The following is a 19965-nucleotide window of genomic DNA, read 5'->3' on the forward strand; positions in this document are numbered from 1 at the left end:
GTTGTTTTATGCAGACTATGATGTATCTACTGAGCTTAATCATGTCCTTTTGATGTATTTTTTGTACCATTTGGTGGACAGCTGGTCATTTTAGCAATTTTTATTATTTTCAGCTTGTTTTGGCATGTTTACTGCTAATTATAGCATGCTATTTTTTGCATAGTTTGCCTCTATTTGACTCATTATGGTGGCTGGTCATCTCAAAGATACAGCTTTGTTTAACATTGACAAGTTGGATGGCACCAACTAAGGCTACTAGAAATCTCAAATATGGCAAGTTTTGGTGCAGAAATTGCAGATTTAAGCCACTAAGAAACAAATGTATTAAACCCAAGAATATGGATGATAGATGCATTATGCAAATCTACTATCATTTTATCAGTCTTCTCTAAAGAGGTCCATAATAATGTTGTTGAAGATGAAGATCAGAGTGCATGGAATCCATGGGAAAAGATTCAGGAACTTTATGCAAAGCAAAGCGTTCTTCACAAATGTATTGGCTTAAAGAGTTGATGGATCTCTGCATGAAAGAGTCCCGGGACCCCATTGCCTACTCACTTTAGCCAGTTTCATTCTATCATGAAGAATTTGCTTCAACAGGGTATGGATAATTTGTATCCTTTATTTCTGCTTGGCACTTTACCTAAATCTTGGATGTATTTTGCACCGCAATGATTTGTACCAACAAACTTGATGGGTTGAAATTGCAAGATGTAGAGAGTGCTCTTTTGACTGAAGAAATAAACATGAACCTAATGATCAAATCATCCACATATATAGTGAGGACCATAACACAAGCATCACTCTTAGATATATAGAGTGAGTGATCAGCCTATGCTCTGTGAAATCCAATGCTAGTAATGTATTCTACAATCTTTTCATGCCATGCCCTGGGCGATTGCTTTAGCCCTTAGAAGGCCTTACAAAGCATGTACACATAATTTGGATGAATCTCATCCACATAACTAGGTGGTTGCTCCATATAAAATTTCTCTTGAAAAACAAAGTTAGAATGGCAAAGAAGGATGGATGAAACAGAGTACTACTTTGATTTCAACTATACAAAAGATATGGTGGGAATTAAATAATGAAGAGTTAGTTGCTGAAATAAAGACTTTAAGGAAAGCCTCTACCATATATATAATCTAGATGTCTTCAAAAAGAATTAGAAGGCAAATGATGCTTCCCGTAGTTCAATGCTTTATCTGTTAGAGGTGGTAGAAGTGGCAAGAAAGATAATATCGTCATGGGAAGAACTCTCAGAAGTCTCAGTCTAAGTCATGTGGACGCAGCAAGTCCCATGGATGTAAGTCTAATCTTACATGCCATTATACCTACAAAGTCCAATGGTGACTACATCTTAGCATCCTCTTCATGTGATGCCTCTCAGGTGCCCGAGGCTCAATCTATTCATGCATAGTATTGGCTCTTGGATTCATGTGTCTTTTTATATGACCCCCTACTATGAGTGGTTTCATACCTATTGCACTGTATATGGTATTGTGCGCTTAGGTGATGATTGGTCTCTTGCTAATGTTGGCATTGGTGATGTCACTCTACAGTTTCCCTCTGGTATCACTTTTATTATACATAATGTACTTCCTATACCTGCACTAACTAAAAGACTTATGTCTGCTGGGTAGCTTGTGATGTAAGTTATCATATATGCTTTGGTGGTTCTATATGGAAGATAACTCGTGGCAGGCTTGTTCTTTAAGAGGTGCTAAGTCTAGTAGCCTCTACCCCTTGGTTGTATCTGATAATATTGACCATGTTTTGTTAGTGGGCTCTATCCCATATGTATCTCTCCGGCATGCTCATCTCAGGCATATGTCACTTAAGAGAATGAAAATGCTTAGTGCTTTGCAGTATCTTCCGCCTTTTGACTACTCGCATTTTGAGTCGTGTAATCATTGTTTATATGGCAAGCAAACTAGGAATTCTCATAAAAAGTTTGGTATTCTATGCATAGGTGAGCCTTTGGCTCTTATACATTCAGATATATGTGGACCCATGCTAGTCATTAGGGGGTGTGAAGTACTTGGTCACATTTTTTTATGACTATTCACGTAAGGTTTGAGCTTATCCCATAAAGTAGAAATCTGATGTCTTGGCCATCTTTTAGTGTTGGCTTACTTTAGCAGAGAATCAATCTAGACATAGGCTGAAATACCTAAGAGCCGATAACGAGGGTGAGTATGTCTCACGTGCCTTTGAGCAGTTTTGTGATGAGTGGGGTATTAAGCATCAGTTGACCCCCCCTTACACCCCTCCCTAGAATGGTATGGTTAAGCGTATGAATAGGACTATCCATGAGAGGGTTTGTAGTAGGCTTAGCCAAACAGGCTTACCACAATATTTTTGGGCTGAGGCAATCTCTATTGTCGTGTATCTCATTAACAGTCACTTTGTAGTGGTATTGACTTCCAGGTTACAGAGGAGGTATGGGCATGAAAGCCTCCCTCATATGCTCATTTGCATATCTTTGGATGTGATTTCCCAAGGATAAATGCAATAAGCTAGATCCTAAAAGTGTGAAATAAATTTTCCTTGGCTATGGAGATGCAAGTGAGATGGGATATTGTCTTTGAATCCACAAGCGCACAAAGTCATCCGCGGCCATGATGTTGTGTTCCATGAGGACAAAATGCATATGTAGCCTAAGAAAGTTATTAAGATACATAGGGTTATCTTTCAAGAGGAGCCCCCTACTCTTGCACAACTAGCTAGACAGCCTACCCCAGTTGATCCGCATGGCCAGGATGCTAGGCAAGATGTTAGACAAGATATTGGATAGGCAACATAGTCTCTGCATTGAGGTGTTGTACTAGAGATAGACGACCTCTTGACCATTATGAGCCCTCCATAAATTATGTATTGGTTAAAAATGTAGGAGAGCCTCTCACTTATAACGAGGCCATGCGCAGGGGTGACAATCACTCTTGGGAGAGAGGGTTGTGCAGTCTGAGATTGACTCGTTGCATAAGAATCGTACATGGGATTTGGTTTCCTTGCCTAGTGGCAAGAGGGCTTTGCCCTTGCAAGTGGGTGTACAAGTTGAAAAGTACCCCGGACACCCCATGCTCACATACAAGGCCAGATTGGTAGCAAAGGGTTTTAAATAGAAGCATGTTGTTGACTTTGATGAGGTCTTCTCTCTTGTGGTTAAGATGACTTAGTCTTGGCTTTGGTTGCACAACTTGACTTAGAGTTGTATCAGTTGGATGTCAAGACAACTTTCTTACATGGGGACTTGCATGATGATATTTACATGGAGCAACCTAAGGGCTTTGCAAAGCTTAGTAGGGAACACCTAATGTGCACATTGAGAAAAAGTCTTTATGGCTTGAAGCAGGCACCTAGGGAATGGTATTATAAGTTCAATGCATTTATGCAGTCACATGGCCACAGCCATAGTACTATGGATCCGTGCTTGTACACGAAGAAAGCCCGTGATGGATCTTTATTGATTTTGGTACTCTAAGTGGATGACATGCTTTTGGCAGGGAAAGCTCATGATGAGCTAGATGCTCTTAAGGCTCAACTCAATAAGAGCTTTGAGATGAAAGATCTGGGACATGCCTCTCATATTCTTGGTATTTGCATTATGTGTGATAGGCATCAAGGACTACTCTATCTATCACGGAGAGAGCACATTCATAAAGTCCTTGAACACTTTCATATGCAGGATGTAAAGCCTATTGGTTATCCATTGCCTTCTCATGTGAAGGTATCATAGGCTGATTATTCGCAGACAAATGAGTAGAGGGCCAAGATGGCCAAGATTCACTATGCATACGTTGTGGGCAATCTTACGTATGCCATGATAGCCACCCGTATAGATATTGCTTTTGCAATTGGTGTTGTGGCATGTTATATGGCTACACCTGGCAAGAGGCATTGGGATGTTGTAAAGGGTATCTTGAGGTACCTGAAGGACACTACTGATATGTGCATATGTTATGGCAGCCAGGATACAAGAGTCATGGGATACATTAACTCTCACCACGCAGGACATGCAGATAGTAGGAAGTCCACATCTGGCTATGTGTTCACTTTTGCTGGAGGTGTTGTTTCATGGATGTCCAGGGTGTAGAAATGCACCGCCCTTTCTACTACAAAGGCCAAGTATGTTGCAGCCATTGAGGCTTGCAAGGAGGCCATTTGGTTTCTGACCTCGGTATTACAAATGCTATCCCTACACTGCATTTGGATTCTATGAGTGCTATCTAGTTTGCCTTCCTTAGGAAGCTAATGGGCATTGGATGAGATGACGTCTTTCCTCATCCTCTTGTATATATGTATATGTTGTACTGTCTTTTTTCTTTTTCCTTCTCACTCCTCGCTAAGGCAGATTCGCCTTTAAGTGGGAGGTTGTTGGGGGTAAAGGTGCCTTCGCCTAGCCACCCGTGTATTACTACACTAATAGTACCTGCACCTGTACACCACAAGCGATGGGCACCCATCATTGTCACTTCGTTCTTTATTCTTTCAGTGACATTTTGATGCCATGAGGCATATTTCATGGTGGATTCTGTGAGGTTTTGTGGTGGATTTCGTAAAATTTTATTATTATCGAGGCTCATACACAAAGTGGATTCTTTGTGCAAAAAGTCCATGGGGACGCCTATTCTTTTCGGGTGTCTTGTTAATTTAATGTGTAAGTGGGTAATTCCATAGCGGGTGATTTGGTAAAATACATATTTAAATTAATAAACGTTTATGAGTTTAGAGTGCGCACTCGTAATAAATTAAGGTTAGGATTGATTTCTAACCAATTTATTTTTATCGTTGAAGACTGCTAGGTATTCACTTTTGTCGGTTTAATTGTATTATTTTTCTAACAATTGTGAATGCTTTAGTTGATGTGTAGAGCAAGCAATGGTGGCAATGGGAAGTATTGGAGGATAACGTGTATTCAAATTATCATCAAATTTTTATGGACACGTATCTTAGGCATGACGCCTATATTTTGTCGTGCTTATTTATTAAACCGCTTGATATTTATTTATTATTTTTGTATGCCCATGGGCGCACGATTTAAATATTTATATTGGACATTGTATTTGGGTACCGCCTGACTTCTTGGGCATCCGATAGCTTTAATTCTTTAGTAGCACAAAAGCAAACACAAAAGCTAAAGCATGCTATTTTGTAAATTGGGCTATTTCTTGAGCTTGAAGATGAATAATATATAAAATACATGCTTTGTGGAGTGCTCACACAAGGCATGGGGGGAGATTGCACCCAATTGGTCTCTTGTTCATGTTGTGCAAGCTTTCTTCATTGGTTTTTGTATAAAAAGTAGAGTTCTTTTGTTCTTGGGGACCTTTTGATGCTCACTTCGCGCACATACGGCGTCCGATCTGTGCACCAGTGGTATCAGAGCGAAGCTGAGATCGAGAGTTTCCAATCGCTTACCATCTCGAGCGAAGGCGGAGCTCCTAGAATGATCGAGCTCTACAGTCAGTCTCGTGGCAAACGGTCGATACCAGCGTGTTCCTGGCTGTCAAGAACCCCCTGCTGTACACTCAAATCGTGAGGGACCAGTCTCTGTAGGTGGAGGACCACACAAATACTTCCTTTATCAAGTTGTTGATTACAGATAAGAGATTCTCCTCCATAGCTTCAAAGCCTTCAAAGCTTTAAGGGATAAGTTATAAGCTTCAAAGAAGAAGCTTATTAAAAAGCTTACTTAATCGTTTTTATTCCGCCTGCGGCGGCAGTATGAACTGGCCACCGTTGACACTAGCGAAAAGCTCTTAAGGTCCATGAAAATCAAGCTAAGTTATAAAGACTTAAAACTCTAAGTTCTCTAAGCAATCCAAGTCACAAAGGTCATTAAAGTCTTCTTCAACAACTACCTTAGAGGTAGTTCATACTCAGCAGCATACGAATCACTTTACTACTCTCAAGAAGTCCATGTTCACACTTGCAGTCTTGCTAAACCAGTTTCAGCAAAAGCAGAAGTTTACATGCAGACTATACGCAGTCCATACGCACAATTATTTTCTTGGAAGACAGTTGTGACAACGAATTCCGCAATCGTAAAGGAAAGATACTACAAAAGCCAAACTAAAAAAATATACAAGCCTTGTAAACCCGCCTTTAAGCTACGCTCATCCTGCTAACAAGGTTTTGAGTGTGTGAGATCTTTTGGAATTTTCCAAGATGACAGATCGACGATCTTATAGCTGAAAGTGATCTACCCGAACCAACAATGGAGCAAAAGCTGGATTTGATTATGATGTAGCTACAAGAAGAACGAAGAGCACGACAAGCTTTGTAAGCTCAATTGGCCAATCTGCAACGATCTACCACCGACCAAGATGGATCGCAACCTAAATATCTTATACGACGTACCATTGATGCAACACTTGAAGCCCAATCCATTCACAAATAAACAAAGATAAGTAAAAGAAACTTCAAATTTCGTACTTTCAATGGATCACGCGATGGAAAGACTGTACTTGCTTTTATCAATCAATTTGATGATTATTTCCATGAAGAAACATATGCTGAGAAAGACAAATTTAAATGTGTCACTAACCATTTAGTTGACCGAGCATCATTATGGTGGACTGTGGTCCGCAAAAGCGTTGATTGTCCCACTACTCGGGAGACTTTCCAAAAGAGATTTTTGTAGAATTTCCTTCCTTCCCAATTCCACGAAAAAGCCATCAAGCAATGGGATCTTCTACAACAAAGGGATTGTGAATCTATTTTCCAATACACTGAACATTTCTGGAATGCTCTATTGCAACTATGAATGCTTGAAGATGTACCTGAAGCAACTCATAAACGCAAGTTTATGGCTGGCCTACTTGGACATTTCTATGCGGAGCTCAATATGTTCAAGCCAACAACACTTGAAGATGCAATTTCCTTGGCCCGTGACACTGAAGACAAAATTCATGGATGAGACAAGCGACCACAACTATTCCCAACTAATGGTAACTTTGGTTCCAAACAATTCAATTCAAATTTTCGAAGATTCAATCAAAGTCGTTTTCTTCCATCTTCATTCCGTAAATCTTGGACACAACCACCTGCCTTACCATCATACACAAATCCGAACCCTAAGCCATCTCCAGAGTCAAATCCCAATATTCCTAAACTTCCTACCATTACCAATAATGTATCTAAAGCAAAACCCATAGTTTGTTACAAATGCCATCAACCTAGACATCTAGCAGCCAATTGTCAATCCAAAAAGCCATCTATTTATATCAATTATCTGGAAGCAATAGAAGATGAAGAATGTGAAGAGATGCCAGACTTTACGGAAGAAGATGATGACATTGGTACTACTTCTGATACTTTGCCAGGTATGCCAACTCCCCATTCTTTATTAACAATGAAATGTTTTGTGCATGGTAAAGAAAAGACTATTTTACATGATGATGGGAGCATACATGACTTTATTTCTGCAAAATTAGTCAAAGAATTGAATTTACACACTGTTTCTACACATTATCGCATCAAGGCTACATTCTAAGTATGAGATATAATGAAACACAAGAGGTGCATAATTTAGAAATTAAAATTGGTGATTATATTGAACGAATAAATTTCTTAGTTGTACCTTTGCAGTCTAGTGACATTATCTTAGGAGTGCCCTGGCGTCATCAATATAATCCTGATATAGATTCTTCTACGCATTCAATTAAAATCTATTTTCAAGGAAAACAAATCACATTGCATGGCATGCGCGCTTCTAATAATTTTCCATTACTTACTCATACTCAGGCTAAACATGCATTACGTAAAAGTAGCAAATCCTATTTAATATGGATGAATGAAATTCAAGCTAAAGAAAAACAGATGCATCCTAGGCATGCATAATTTCTTGCTTAATTTCAAGATTGTTTTGCTTCTGATTTATCACCTGGATTACCACCTTCACGACCTGAAGATCATAAGATAGATTTAATTCCTGGAACACAACCACCATGTAAAGCACCATATAGACATAACCAAATTGAACAGAAAGAAATTCAAAATCAAATAGAAAAATTGCTTAACAGAGGATTAATTAGACCTAGTAGTTCTCAATTTGGTGCACCTATTTTATTAGCGAAAAAGAAAAAAATACTTATCGCATGTGCATTGATTATCGTACCCTAAATAAAATTACTATTAATAATAGATACTCGATTCCTAGGGTCGATGATCTTATGGATAAGCTACAAGGATCTGCCATATTCAGTAAGATAGATCTTAAATTTGGATATCATCAAGTAAGATTGGACAAATCTGATATATTCAAAACCGCATTTAGAACACAATTTGGACACTATGAATTTCTGGTTATGCCTTTCAGTTTAACTAACGCACCAGCCACTTTCAGTCGTATGATGAATCGCATATTTTTGAAACATCAGTACTGTGTCATTGTTTTCTTTGATGACATATTAGTTTTTAGTAAAAGTGAGAATAAACATTATGAACATTTGTCTTTAGTTTTTAAGTTATTAAAAGACAATCAATTATATGCTAACCTTGAAAAGAGCGAATTCTTCCAAACAGAAATTGAATATCTAGGACATATTATCTCATCAGAAGGCATTAAAGTTATGATGCCAGGAGGCATATTCCATGGTGGATTCCATGAGGTTTTGAGGTGGATTCCATAAAATTTTATTATTACCGGGGCTCATACACAAAGTGGATTCTTTGTGCGAAAAGTCGATGGGAACGCCTATCCTTTTCGGGCGTCTTGATCCCAGGAGACATATTCCATGGTGGATTCTGTGAGGTTTTGCGATGGATTCCGTAAAATTTTATTATTACCGGGGCTCATACACAAAGTGGATTCTTTGTGCAAAAAGTCAATGGGGACGCCTATCCTTTTCGGGCGTCTTGTTAATTTAATGTATAAGTAGGTGATTCCATAGCGGGTGATTTGGTAAAATACATATTTAAATTAATAAACGTTTATGAGTTTAGAGTGCGCACTCGTAATAAATTAAGGTTAGGATTGATTTCTAACCAATTTATTTTTGTAGCTGAAGACTGCTAGGTATTTACTTTTGTCGGTTTAATTGTATTATTTTTCTAACAATTGTGAATGCTTCAGTTGATGTGTAGAGCAAGCAACGGTGGCAGTGGGAAGCATTGGAGGACAGCGTGTATTCAAATTATAATCAATTCTTGATGGGTGCGTATCTTAGGCATGGCGCCTATATTTTGTCACGCTTATTTATTAAAGTGCTTGATATTTATTTATTATTTTTGTATGCGCATAGATGCACAATTTAAATATTTGTATTGGACATTGTATTTAGGTACCGCCTGACTTCTTGGGCACCCGATAGCTTTAATTCTTTAGTGGCACAAAAGCAAACACAAAAGCTAAAGCATGCTATTTTGTAAATTGGGCTATTTCTTGAGCTTGAAGATGAATAATATATAAAATACATGCTTTGTGGAGCACTCACACAAGGCATGGGGAGAGATTGCACCCAATTGTTCTCTTGTTCATGTTATGTAAGCTTTCTTCATTAGTTTTTGTGTAAAAAGTAGAGTTCTTTTGTTCTTGGGGACCTTCTGACGCTCACTACGCACGCATACGGCGTCCGATCTGTGCACCACATTTGAATAAAGGGAAGGCTGATCACACATTGTGACTTTTAGAGTTCCCATGTTTGGAGTCTTTCTCTTTCTTGCTCTTGCTCCATTTGCTATATCTCTCACCTCTGTGCTCTCTTGCTCGATCCTTCTCACCTTTCAGGTACATCCATTAAGTATCCCGTAAAAGTATTAATGAGCATTAGATATAAGCTTTTCACTAATAAATGCATGTTGCCCTATTACAACATTGAAATGACAACGAAATGTGTGCTATCTCAAGCTCAAATCAATCCCAAAAGCATAACCATACCATCTGGGTACCAAAATAGCATCCATGAAGCATCAAATATGCATTATGAAATGTATTAATTATTTGTTGTCCAAACTAGAGCTGTTCTATTTTACATGAAACAGAGAACAAAAAACCACATAAATTAATTCTTTTGAGTGCCAAATTTGTAGATCTCATTGCACTCTTCATTTCTAGCTATAAAACATCTAAATCTGATACCGTATGCAAAAGTTATGGCCAAAATATGACAGTGCTATTAAGCTGTCATAACTGTCCCATGACTTTTACAACATGCTTTGTATCCACTTAAAATTGATAAAATGGCTGTACGGAGCAAGCTAGAAGAAGGAAAGACTCAATGCATACCTTGAGAAAAAGAAACAATGGATACCATGAAACCTTGAGTTGAAGCTTTGAGTTTATGCTGAAGCAAAGGATGAAGAAGCTCCTTGAATGGTTGGCTTTGATACAAGTTAAAGGGAGTGAGCTCGGAGTGGAAGCACACAAGCGAAAGCAAGAGCTATGGTGAAATGAGTAAGAGCAAGAGAGAGACACACACAAGATGTGGGAACTCTAACATTCACAATGTGTGACTGACCTTCCATTTATTCAAATGTCACTAAAAGAATAAAGAATGAAGTGATTGTGAAGGGTGGCCGCCACTTGAAGTGCACATATATGTAGGTACTGTCAGTGTAGTAATACATGGGCGACTAGACCCATGTGCCTTTACCCAAACAATATCAGTAGCTACAATTGCATTACCCATAGATGTGACTTTCATGGTGACTTGATCATATCCCTTATAAATATGTTTATAAAGATATTTGACAACAACAATGGTTGAGCAAGTCTCAACACTTATATGAGCATTATATCATTTAGTCAAGTAAGTATTATAAGGCACAATCAAACATTTATCAATGTAGTTTCCTTTTATATTGACTTTATTGTGATAATCTTGTCTCCTATAAATGGGACATCTAGCATTGTCCATACTGGTTATACATATAAACTTCCATGGATATCTCTTTAGTGCAATGCCCTTCATGCATGTAACACATAAACTTCCATGGATATCTCTAGAACAGATAGCCCCCTTCCAAGAAGCATGCATTGTTATCATTGCAAAATCAAAGATGATATGCACATAATTACAATCAGGTCACACGATCCTTATTTGATAGATGGTGTTGCCTTATATATCCTAATGGGAATATCATTATAAGGGACTGGCACATGCCACCTATTCTCCCCTTTAAGGAAAAGAATCACACACAACATGGGCATGTGAGATTTATGCAAATTTGAAAATTTCATACATTGGCCCCTAAATATATAGACATGGATATCACAAGGGTCAAGCTCGTTCTTATCACCATTGCCAAGTTTAATTGCTACAAGTTCCCTTCATAAAGGAATAGGCAGAGTTTTGTTGAGAGGTGGAGTAGTTTTTTGCTATTGTCATCCTTATCTCAAGTGGGTTCAATTGGCAACACCCACTAAATGAAAAGCCTATGCATAAACATTACATGCATGTCTCATGGATTAGAGTTGCTCCACTAGCTTTGAAAGTAGGTCATGCATAGCATCCATTCTATTTCTCAACTCATGCTTTGTATTGTATATGTATAATTGTGCAAATTTAGGTCTATGTTGTTGTGTCATATTAGGCAACAATGGACTAATATGAATGCATATAGAGTCACGGACTTGAAACCAATTTCCCTTACCTTGATTAGACAAAACCTTGTCTATTTGAGTTCCCATCGACACAAATGAAAGAGCATTATTGTATGCACTTATGTTGGTTTTAAATGTTTAGCCTGTAAAGGTGTGTGCCGTCTCATAAGTCTTGTAGGGATGGCAATGATACTTTTTCATTTCTAAAACAATGCTTCATAATAACATGACAATGATGTCTTTTGGTTTCAAGATTTCATAGAAAAGGTCCACAATGGGAGCATATATTTGAAAGGCTACCACTTGAGTGTATTTCAAGATCCTTGAAGAGCAAGGGTCATTGATATTCACACATATTCTCTCTCTCTCTCTCTCTCTCTCTCTCTCTCTCTCTCTCTCTCCCTCTCTCTCTCTCTCTCTCTCTCTCTCCCCCCTTTAACTTTCTCCATATTTCCTTGTCTTTCTCACCCTCTCTCTCTCTCTATTTTTTGCCCCCCTCTTGTCTCTCTCTCTCTCTCTCTCTATATATATATATATCACCCCTTTCTTATATTGAAGATAACATCTTAAATATTTTCTCTCTTATATTAAAAACAAGTCTTCATGTATCTTTTTAAGCAAATAATTATTTTGATTCAATCTCTTTGTGTCTCTTTTTCCCTCTCCATCTGCCCTCCTCTTTCCTTCTCTCTCTTTCTATTTTCTAAACATATTAATTTTTCTCTCTTCGTCTCTCTCTCTCCTCTCTCTCTCTCTCTCTCTCTCTCTATCTTTCCCTACCTTCATATCCCTCTCTTTGTTTCTCTCTTTCCCCTTAATTATTATCTCTCCCTCTCCACCCCTCTCTTTCTTTCCCTATCTCAATATCCCTCTCTTGCTTTCTCTCTTTCCCCCTCTTCCTCTCTCTTTTTTCCAATATTTTTTTACTTTTTAATCTCCCTCTCTATCCCTATAATTTCTATATCCCTCTCTATCTCTTTCTCTCCCCTTCCCCTTTCAGTCTCTTCCCCTCTCCTTTCTATCAACAAAAAATTATTAATTTTCTCTCTCCATCTCCTGTTCTATCTCTCTCTCCTCCCCTCTCCTCTCCCCTCTTTTAGTACTTCCATCTCTCTCTCTTCTCATGAGAGAGAGAGGAAATAAAAATTGAGAGAGAGAAAAGGGAGAAGGAAAAAATCTAGAGAGGGAATGGAGGAGAAAAATCAAAGAGTGAGCAAAAATATTGAGGGAAAGAGAGAATGAAAATTGAGAGAGAGAGAGAGAGAGAGAGAGAGAGAGAGAGAGAGAGAGAGAGAGAGAGAGAGAGAGAGAGAGAGAGAGAGAGAGAGAGAGAGAGAGAGAATAAAATTGAATTACAATATGCGGTGAAGAAGTGACGGGAGTGAAGTTGTTGTGTGGCAACTTCACTTCTCTCACAAGGTAGCTTTGGAGCAACTTTGGGCAATAGCATGAAGCATCCTAACGTTGCTTGCATACACTAGAAATAACAAAAATGATAAAGATGAAGATATAAGCATTAAAACAAGTGTTCATAAGAAATATTTTTGGTAGCACATACAAAAACCTTTAACTTAAAATTAAAGGGATTTTTGAATAATATGACATCTATTTACAATCTACATAGCGAAAAAATTTGTAAAGTTCTAGGTTTTAAACCTTCTTCTTTGATTTTTGAAAGTTTCTTGGAAATTTTTATAATCCATTTTATATTAAACCTTGGTTTTTATCCCACAGGCTTAAGCTATGAGTAAGATAATATATACAAAAACTTTTAACTTGAATTTGAACCTATGACATATATATGCCATTTATATGAATAAATTTTTTGTAAAGTTCGAGGTATTAAACATTCTTCTTTGAAATTTGAAGTTTTTCTTTAAAAATTTTAATAATTATTTTTAAATTAAAATATTTTTGATAACAAATACCAAAACCTTTAACTCAAAATGATGGGTTTTCCAATCCAACAATATTTTTCGTGAAGGCCCAAGCTAAGAGTGAGACGAGAATGTTCTGGAAGGAGCTTGGAAGGCCTTAGGTGAAATAACACACGCACCATCTACAGGATACTTATGCCCGTCTGATTCTTCGTCTTCCCCGGTCTGTCTAGTTCCATTTACCTGTGTCCTCGTCTCTGTTTCTTTCTCTATCTTAACGATCTCTGATCTTTAGGCTGAGTATCGTCGCCATCTTGGTCGGTTTCTTCTGCGCTTCCCCCGTCTCTTCTTTTGCTTTTACCTTTTCCCGCCATCCGCCATGGCCGACGACTTCGAGCTCCCTGATGTCGCTGCCGAGGGTATGGGAGAAGACCTCGGTGAGGACTACGAGGCCTCGTCCGCCACCCCGCAGAAGGAGGGCGAGGAGCGGCCCATTGGGACCGCCGGCCTCAAGAAGAAGCTTATCAAAGCTGGAAAGGATTGGGCCACGCCGGAGTCTGGCGATGAGGTGAAAGGTAGCTTCATGTATCCTTCCCCTTCTTTCCTATGCGGTTGTCGACTTTGCAATGGATCGATTGTCCAGATTCAAATGACAATGCGGCCTGCATTGCCTGTCCTGCATGTAGCGTCTTTTGGAAGTCAACTTTTATTAAGCAGTCAAAATGTACTGGTGCTCCCCAGGAGAGTTATCAGGGGCTCAGTCGTTTTTTTTGTTTAAATCTGTAAGAGTTTGTTCACGGCGAGGAGTGGCGTGATAGTCTAGAGTGAAGTGTCATTTTATATTATGTCGAATATGTGATTTATGGTTTAGAAGGGATAGTCATCAGGGGCGGATTCATCCAAGATTTTGTTCAAATCTGTAAGAGCTTGTTTTACTGCTAGGAGTGTCTTGGATCTAAGAGACATTTCATTGGATTTCCACTGTAACTTTTGTTTCAGGATAGCACGATGGTGTTTATAGATAGTAGATGAAATCTCTTAAGGGTTTCATCCATTTGGGAGGGCTAAATGTGCGACAGTAAGTAGAACAGTACCAAGTCTAAGAAGAACTCTTCAAGAAATGCTAGGTGTAAGCGTCAGAAATGTTAGGGCAGCCAGGACCACGGAAAAATAACTTTATGCAAGGTTGTCAAATGGATCTTGAGGATGCTAGCTTGTCCAGGGGAGGCTATTTGTACTAAAGCTGTTGTTATCAGGCTTCTTCCCAGCTCTGCCAGTTTGTGGTAGACCTGCGGTGTGTTTGCTTTTAATAACCTTAGAACTTAGGCATCCAACCATTATGGTCTTAGCAAGCAGATGTCATGGTTGATTGTCTACTGGTTGTCTAGTTTTCACAAGGTTTATAGACTTGCGTAGATTATCTTATAGCATTGACAATCTCATCTTATCATAAGCATTGATGGTTTGATTCTGGTATTGCAGTGCACTATACTGGTACTCTCCTGGATGGCACTAAGTTTGACTCTAGCAGAGACCGCGGTGAACCATTTGCATTCAAGCTTGGCCAAGGTAAGTGCTTTTATCATAGTGCTTTCTTTGCATTTTTCATAATGCTTTCTTCGAATGGTGAACTGATCTGTGAATGTATGCTCAGGGCAAGTTATCAAAGGATGGGATGAAGGAATTGCCACCATGAAGAAGGGTGAGCAGGCTATTTTCACTATCCCCCCCGAGCTTGCCTATGGTGAAGCTGGTGCCCCCCCAACCATTCCACCAAATGCCACTCTTACCTTTGATGTGGAGTTGATATCATGGGCTAGTGTGAAGGATATCTGCAAGGATGGTGGCATATTTAAGAAGATTTTGACAGAGGGAGAGAAGTGGCAAAACCCCAAAGATGCAGATGAGGTCACTGGTGCGTTATTGTATAGGTTTTGCACTCAACTATTGCGATCGACCAGAGTTTCATATGGGCTTACAATCCTCTCTCTGATGGTGCAGTCAAATTTGTTGCCAAACTGGAAAATGGGACCATTGTCTTCACTACCCCTGAGGAGGGAGTGGAGTTTTATGTGAAAGATGGTATGTTTGGTCTGTTGCTGGAGTCTTTTAGTCCAGATGAACATAGGAGCTCTCAATCAGAATTATGCTCATGTTTTCTGTCTACAGGGTACTTCTGTCCTGCCATCAGCAAGGCAGTCAAGACAATGAAGAAAGGGGAGAAGGTCTTGTTGACTGTGCAGCCTAAATGTAAGTGGAGTAACATATATGTGGTCTCCTCAAGTGGTAATCTCGATTCATTTTTTGGAACCTTATGTTCTATTGTCAATCTATTTATTCAGATGGATTTGGGGAGCAAGGGGTTGAGGGCAAGGAAGGACATGCTGCTATTCCTCCAAATGCAGCTTTATTGATTGAGCTGGAATTGGTATCTTGGAAGTCTGTAGAGACTGTTACAGATGACAAAAAGGTTGTGAAGAAAATAATCAAGGCAGGAGAAGGGTATGAGAAGCCCAATGATGAGTCTAAAGTTCAAAGTAAGTTGTCAGTACATGTTACTTAATTAGACCAAAATCTTTATTGCATCAGTGACTCATGGAGAAATCGGTGTTTCCATTGTTGCAGTTAAGTATACTGCAACGCTCTCTGATGGAACAGTCTTTGAGAAAGAGGGCTTTGGTGAAAGTGGACCCTTTGAGTTTGTTACAGATGAAGGTTTGTGCACTAGTGATGGCTTGAATAATTAGCAGTAAGTGGGAATGTTATCCAGATTGCTGAAACTACGTTTGTCTGTGCAGAACAAGTCATACCTGGACTGGACAAGGCCGTGGCCTCAATGCACAGGGGAGAACTTGCACTTGTTACCATCCCCCCAGAGTATGGGTTTGGTGATGTGGAGACTAAGCGGGGACTAGCAACTGTGCCTCCTAACTCCACTCTGACATATGAACTTGAGCTGGTAGACTTTAAAAAGGTTGGGATAATCAACTCTTGGCCTTGTGCTTGTTTCATTAAATGATGATGTTTGGTGATTTCTTGTTAAATTATTCTTCTGATCTGAAGGATTGTTCTCAGAAGAATGGTGGTTGACTGTGATATAAACAACTAAATGATGGGGCAGTTTTCAGTGTACGGTTCATCTTTTATACTGGTGATAAGTTGCTTGTGCACTCTTCTCAGGAAAAAGAATCTTGGGATATGGGGACTCCAGAAAAGATTGAGGCAGCTGGCAAGAAGAAAGAGGATGGAAATGCGCTGTACAAGCTTGGGAAGTATGCCAGGGCTTCCAAGAAATATGAGAAGGTGATGGATTTCTATAAGCAGCTTGCTGATGTTTTTGGATTTACTTTGGATGTGAGCCTGAACTGATCAAACCAAATGCCTTTTGTTTCTTCCTCCTGATTCAGGCAGTGAAGTATATTGAATATGACAGTTCTTTCTCAGATGAACAAAAGAAGCAGGCCAAAACTGTTAAAGTGAGCTGCTATCTTAACAATGCTGCCTGTAAGTTAAAGCTGAAAGACTATAAGGAAGCTGCAAAAGCATGTAATAAAGTAAGTCCAATTGCTCCTCTGCCCTTTTTGTCCCTTCTTGTGCATCTCTGAGGTTTTTTCTAGTGTGCTAATCTTCTTGTAATGACTTACCTTGTAGGTGCTTGAGATGGACTCACAGAATGTTAAAGCTTTATACAGAAGAGCACAAGCATACATTGAAACTGCTGATCTGGATCTTGCAGAACTGGACATCAAAAAAGCATTGGAGATAGACCCTCAGAACAGGTATGATCTTTCATTGTACCTGAGCTTTAAAATGAAGCTTAACATCTAGGGTGGCAAAGTAAGGACTTTGCTCATGTTAATTGCAGAGATGTGAAGCTGGAATATAGAACCCTCAAGCAAAGGCAAAGTGAATATAACAAAAAGGAGGCAAAAATGTATGGAAACATGTTTGCACGCTTGAGTAAGCTGGAAGCATTGGAGACAAAGGTGTGTCTTTATGTTTTTTACTTGTTTTCTGTTGCAAAAATGTATGGAAACATGTCTGCATGCTTGAGTAAGCTGGGAGCATTGGAGACGAAGGTGTATGTTTTTTATTTGATTACTGTTGCACAGAAATTTATGTTTGCAAGCTCATTGTGATTTCTTGTTGCAATTCTCAGCAGAAATCACAACCAGAAGGTATGGATATTGATAAGTCAACTGCAAATGCACCTGAAGAAATGGCTGTTGATTCCAGCACATGATATCATCTTCACCATGATAGAAGTCTTTCAGATGGCCAACTGCCACAATCTACAATCAAAGATGCAAAAATGCATCAGAGGGATAAGCGTTGGAGCCTTTTTGTCATTGGCCTGTTTATAGATTGGGGAATGAGTGCTCCCTTGAAATGTTGTGGAACAATGCAGAATTTCCATGCATCTGTTTAGGTTATTTTCAGGAAGATAATGAAACATGCATTTTTGAGACTGTTGGCTAAGTTTTTATTCCCTTTTGGAGGGAAGACTGTTAGTTTGTACATTTAAGCATAATAGTATTCAGGAAGAGCCTATCCCTATCCATGTGTCCTTGAAAACGGATGTGAAATGTGAATTTAGGATATTGTTGGTTTTGGTTAAGATTCCTCGAAAAAGTGGGGTGTCATTCTCTCCAGCTTTGTAGCATCATCCACATGAAAAATTGTTCACAATCTTTGGAGCTGAAGGGTAAAACTTGGTCCTTCTAGGTTTTCTGGACTCATTTAGAGTATGTCTTTTAATGGATCAACCTGTTACAAGTATGTTTATGTTGTTGCCCTTTGTATCCAAAGTAAGAGAGATTTCAGAAGAGTTCTTTTTGCTCATGTACTTGCAACAAGCCTTGTGAGGGGGAAATCTCCAAATCGTCTGTGCAATTTAGAGAGTGTCTTTTAATGGATTGACCTGTTACGAGTATGTTTATGTTGCCCTTTGTATCCAAAGAGAGATTTCAGAAGAGTTCTTTTTGCACATGCACTTGCAACAAGCCTTGTGAAAGGGGCAAATCTCCAAATCGCCTGCGCAACACACCACTGTATCAAAGCCAGAATTGTGTCAGTCTGGACTAGGACTCAAGTTCTGAGGCTTTCAAATCCTACTGTTCAAAGCTTCCAAAGTGGAAGAGGAAAATTCATAAGGATCTTTACATGTTGCAAATGGAAGGGGCATGTCATGCATTGGAACCAAACCGTGAGGGATCACTGGAACTTTTTATGATAACTTAGTGAAAATTCACCTGGGCAGTATTGGGATACTTGTGAGGAGAGAGACACGAGAGTACATGGTTGGCCCACATGTAACTTCCTTGTAATTGGCTTATTACTCCTGTTGCACGGTATCTGCCCTACTGCCCTCTCTGTATGCATGGAGAGTGACTGAAGAGTCTTCGTGGCTGGCCCATATGCAACTAGCTTTAAATCAACTTATTACTTCTGTTGCACGCAATATCTCCCCTCCCCTCCTTGTATGTAGTAGCTTCAAACCCTTTACTGTGTACCTTAGAGTTGATGTTGAATCAATCTAAACTTGGATTAAGTAGTAGACTTTGGATATTACTGCTGCTGCTCCGGCTATAAAGCTCTAATTGTTGAAACAGAGTAGAATCTCCAGGTTCATCTACAGAGATGCAATATGGTGCGAAGAATGTGGGCATGGTGGATGAAATGGGTAAGCATCTTTGGAGTACTGCAGATGTATATTGAGGGAGAAAGTTGAGAATTAGCCAGTCACACCTAATGTAGCCTCTTTGTATGGAGCAGTTGGGCCAAGAAAGAAAAACGCTACTATCCAGTTACTAAAAAGCATTGTACTTTACTAGCACATTTGTGAAGTTGAATGCAATATATTATGGTACTTTTTACTTTCAGTTATTGTCATTTGTTAGTCTCTTACACGAGTGTATTCATAAGTCCAAGCTTCTATCTTGGAACCTAACTCGTGTAACAGTAAGTCCCTTCATTGTCTATGACGTCACTAGTCTTATCTTCATTTTCCACCTACCATAGCTACCATGCTCTAGATGTGTTAGATATGTATTTTTGACATGGTATTAGAGCTTAGTCCAGCATGGCCGAGCTCTCTTCTCAGCTTAGTTTAAATGCATGTCTTTATTCTCTCACTTGAATCTCATACCCATTGTTTGGCAACCTAGCTAGACTAGACTTGCAGCACTTAGCTATCATAACTCTCTCTATTGGCCATATCTTATTCTTTTGGAGTTCTCTCCCTTTAACTCCTTGTGCAACTCTTTGTTACATTTCATCACGACATTGTTGCTTCCTCTACTTGGCATTGTTGAAAATCATAATTGTTGTCTTGCTTGTGCTTGTTATTGTTTGTACTGTTGATTCTCTTCTTGCATGCTGTGGTTCTTTTGCAACTATAGGGCATTTGAAGCCCATCATATAAACTCTCTTTTGATAAATTTTGATCCCAAATAGTTAACTGTGGTGGTTGCTACAACAAAAAAACTAGTCATGTTTGCAAATCCTAATCCTCCATATCTACTTTAACCTTCAGCTTTA

At 39.1% G+C, this 19965-nt stretch overlaps 1 protein-coding gene across 3 annotated transcripts; it reads left to right on the forward strand.

The window, feature by feature from the left end:
- Positions 1-13544: 13544 nt before the first annotated feature.
- LOC148035529 (peptidyl-prolyl cis-trans isomerase FKBP62-like) lies at positions 13545-17984 on the forward strand. 3 transcript variants are annotated; one of them, XM_087677484.1, is made up of 13 exons: positions 13548-14000; positions 14908-14994; positions 15080-15340; positions 15427-15507; positions 15595-15675; positions 15768-15962; positions 16051-16140; positions 16224-16399; positions 16606-16728; positions 16833-16979; positions 17077-17204; positions 17291-17411; positions 17585-17984. In XM_087677484.1, the coding sequence occupies exons 1-13, from the start codon at positions 13805-13807 to the stop codon at positions 17666-17668; spliced, it is 1770 nt and encodes a 589-aa protein (XP_087533610.1). In that variant the 5' UTR covers positions 13548-13804; the 3' UTR covers positions 17669-17984. The 3 variants fall into 3 exon arrangements, with proteins under 3 accessions (XP_087533609.1, XP_087533610.1, XP_087533611.1); XM_087677485.1 differs by having other exon boundaries at positions 13549-14000; positions 17588-17984; XM_087677483.1 differs by having other exon boundaries at positions 13545-14000; positions 15427-15675.
- The last annotated feature ends 1981 nt before the right edge of the window (positions 17985-19965 follow it).

The sequence above is a fragment of the Lygodium microphyllum genome, chromosome 5 (assembly GCF_053477565.2).
Source record: "Lygodium microphyllum isolate KBCC chromosome 5, Lygodium_microphyllum_v1.1.10, whole genome shotgun sequence".
Lineage (NCBI taxonomy): Eukaryota > Viridiplantae > Streptophyta > Polypodiopsida > Schizaeales > Lygodiaceae > Lygodium > Lygodium microphyllum.

Coding starts and splice junctions, on each gene's coding strand:
- LOC148035529 (XM_087677483.1), top strand. CDS start 13,805: ATGGCCGACGACTTCGAGCTCCCTGATGTCGCTGCCGAGGGTATGGGA. Junction 16,729..16,832: donor CTTCCAAGAAATATGAGAAG/GTGATGGATTTC, acceptor CTCCTGATTCAG/GCAGTGAAGTATATTGAATA. Junction 17,412..17,584: donor TGGAAGCATTGGAGACAAAG/GTGTGTCTTTAT, acceptor TGCAATTCTCAG/CAGAAATCACAACCAGAAGG.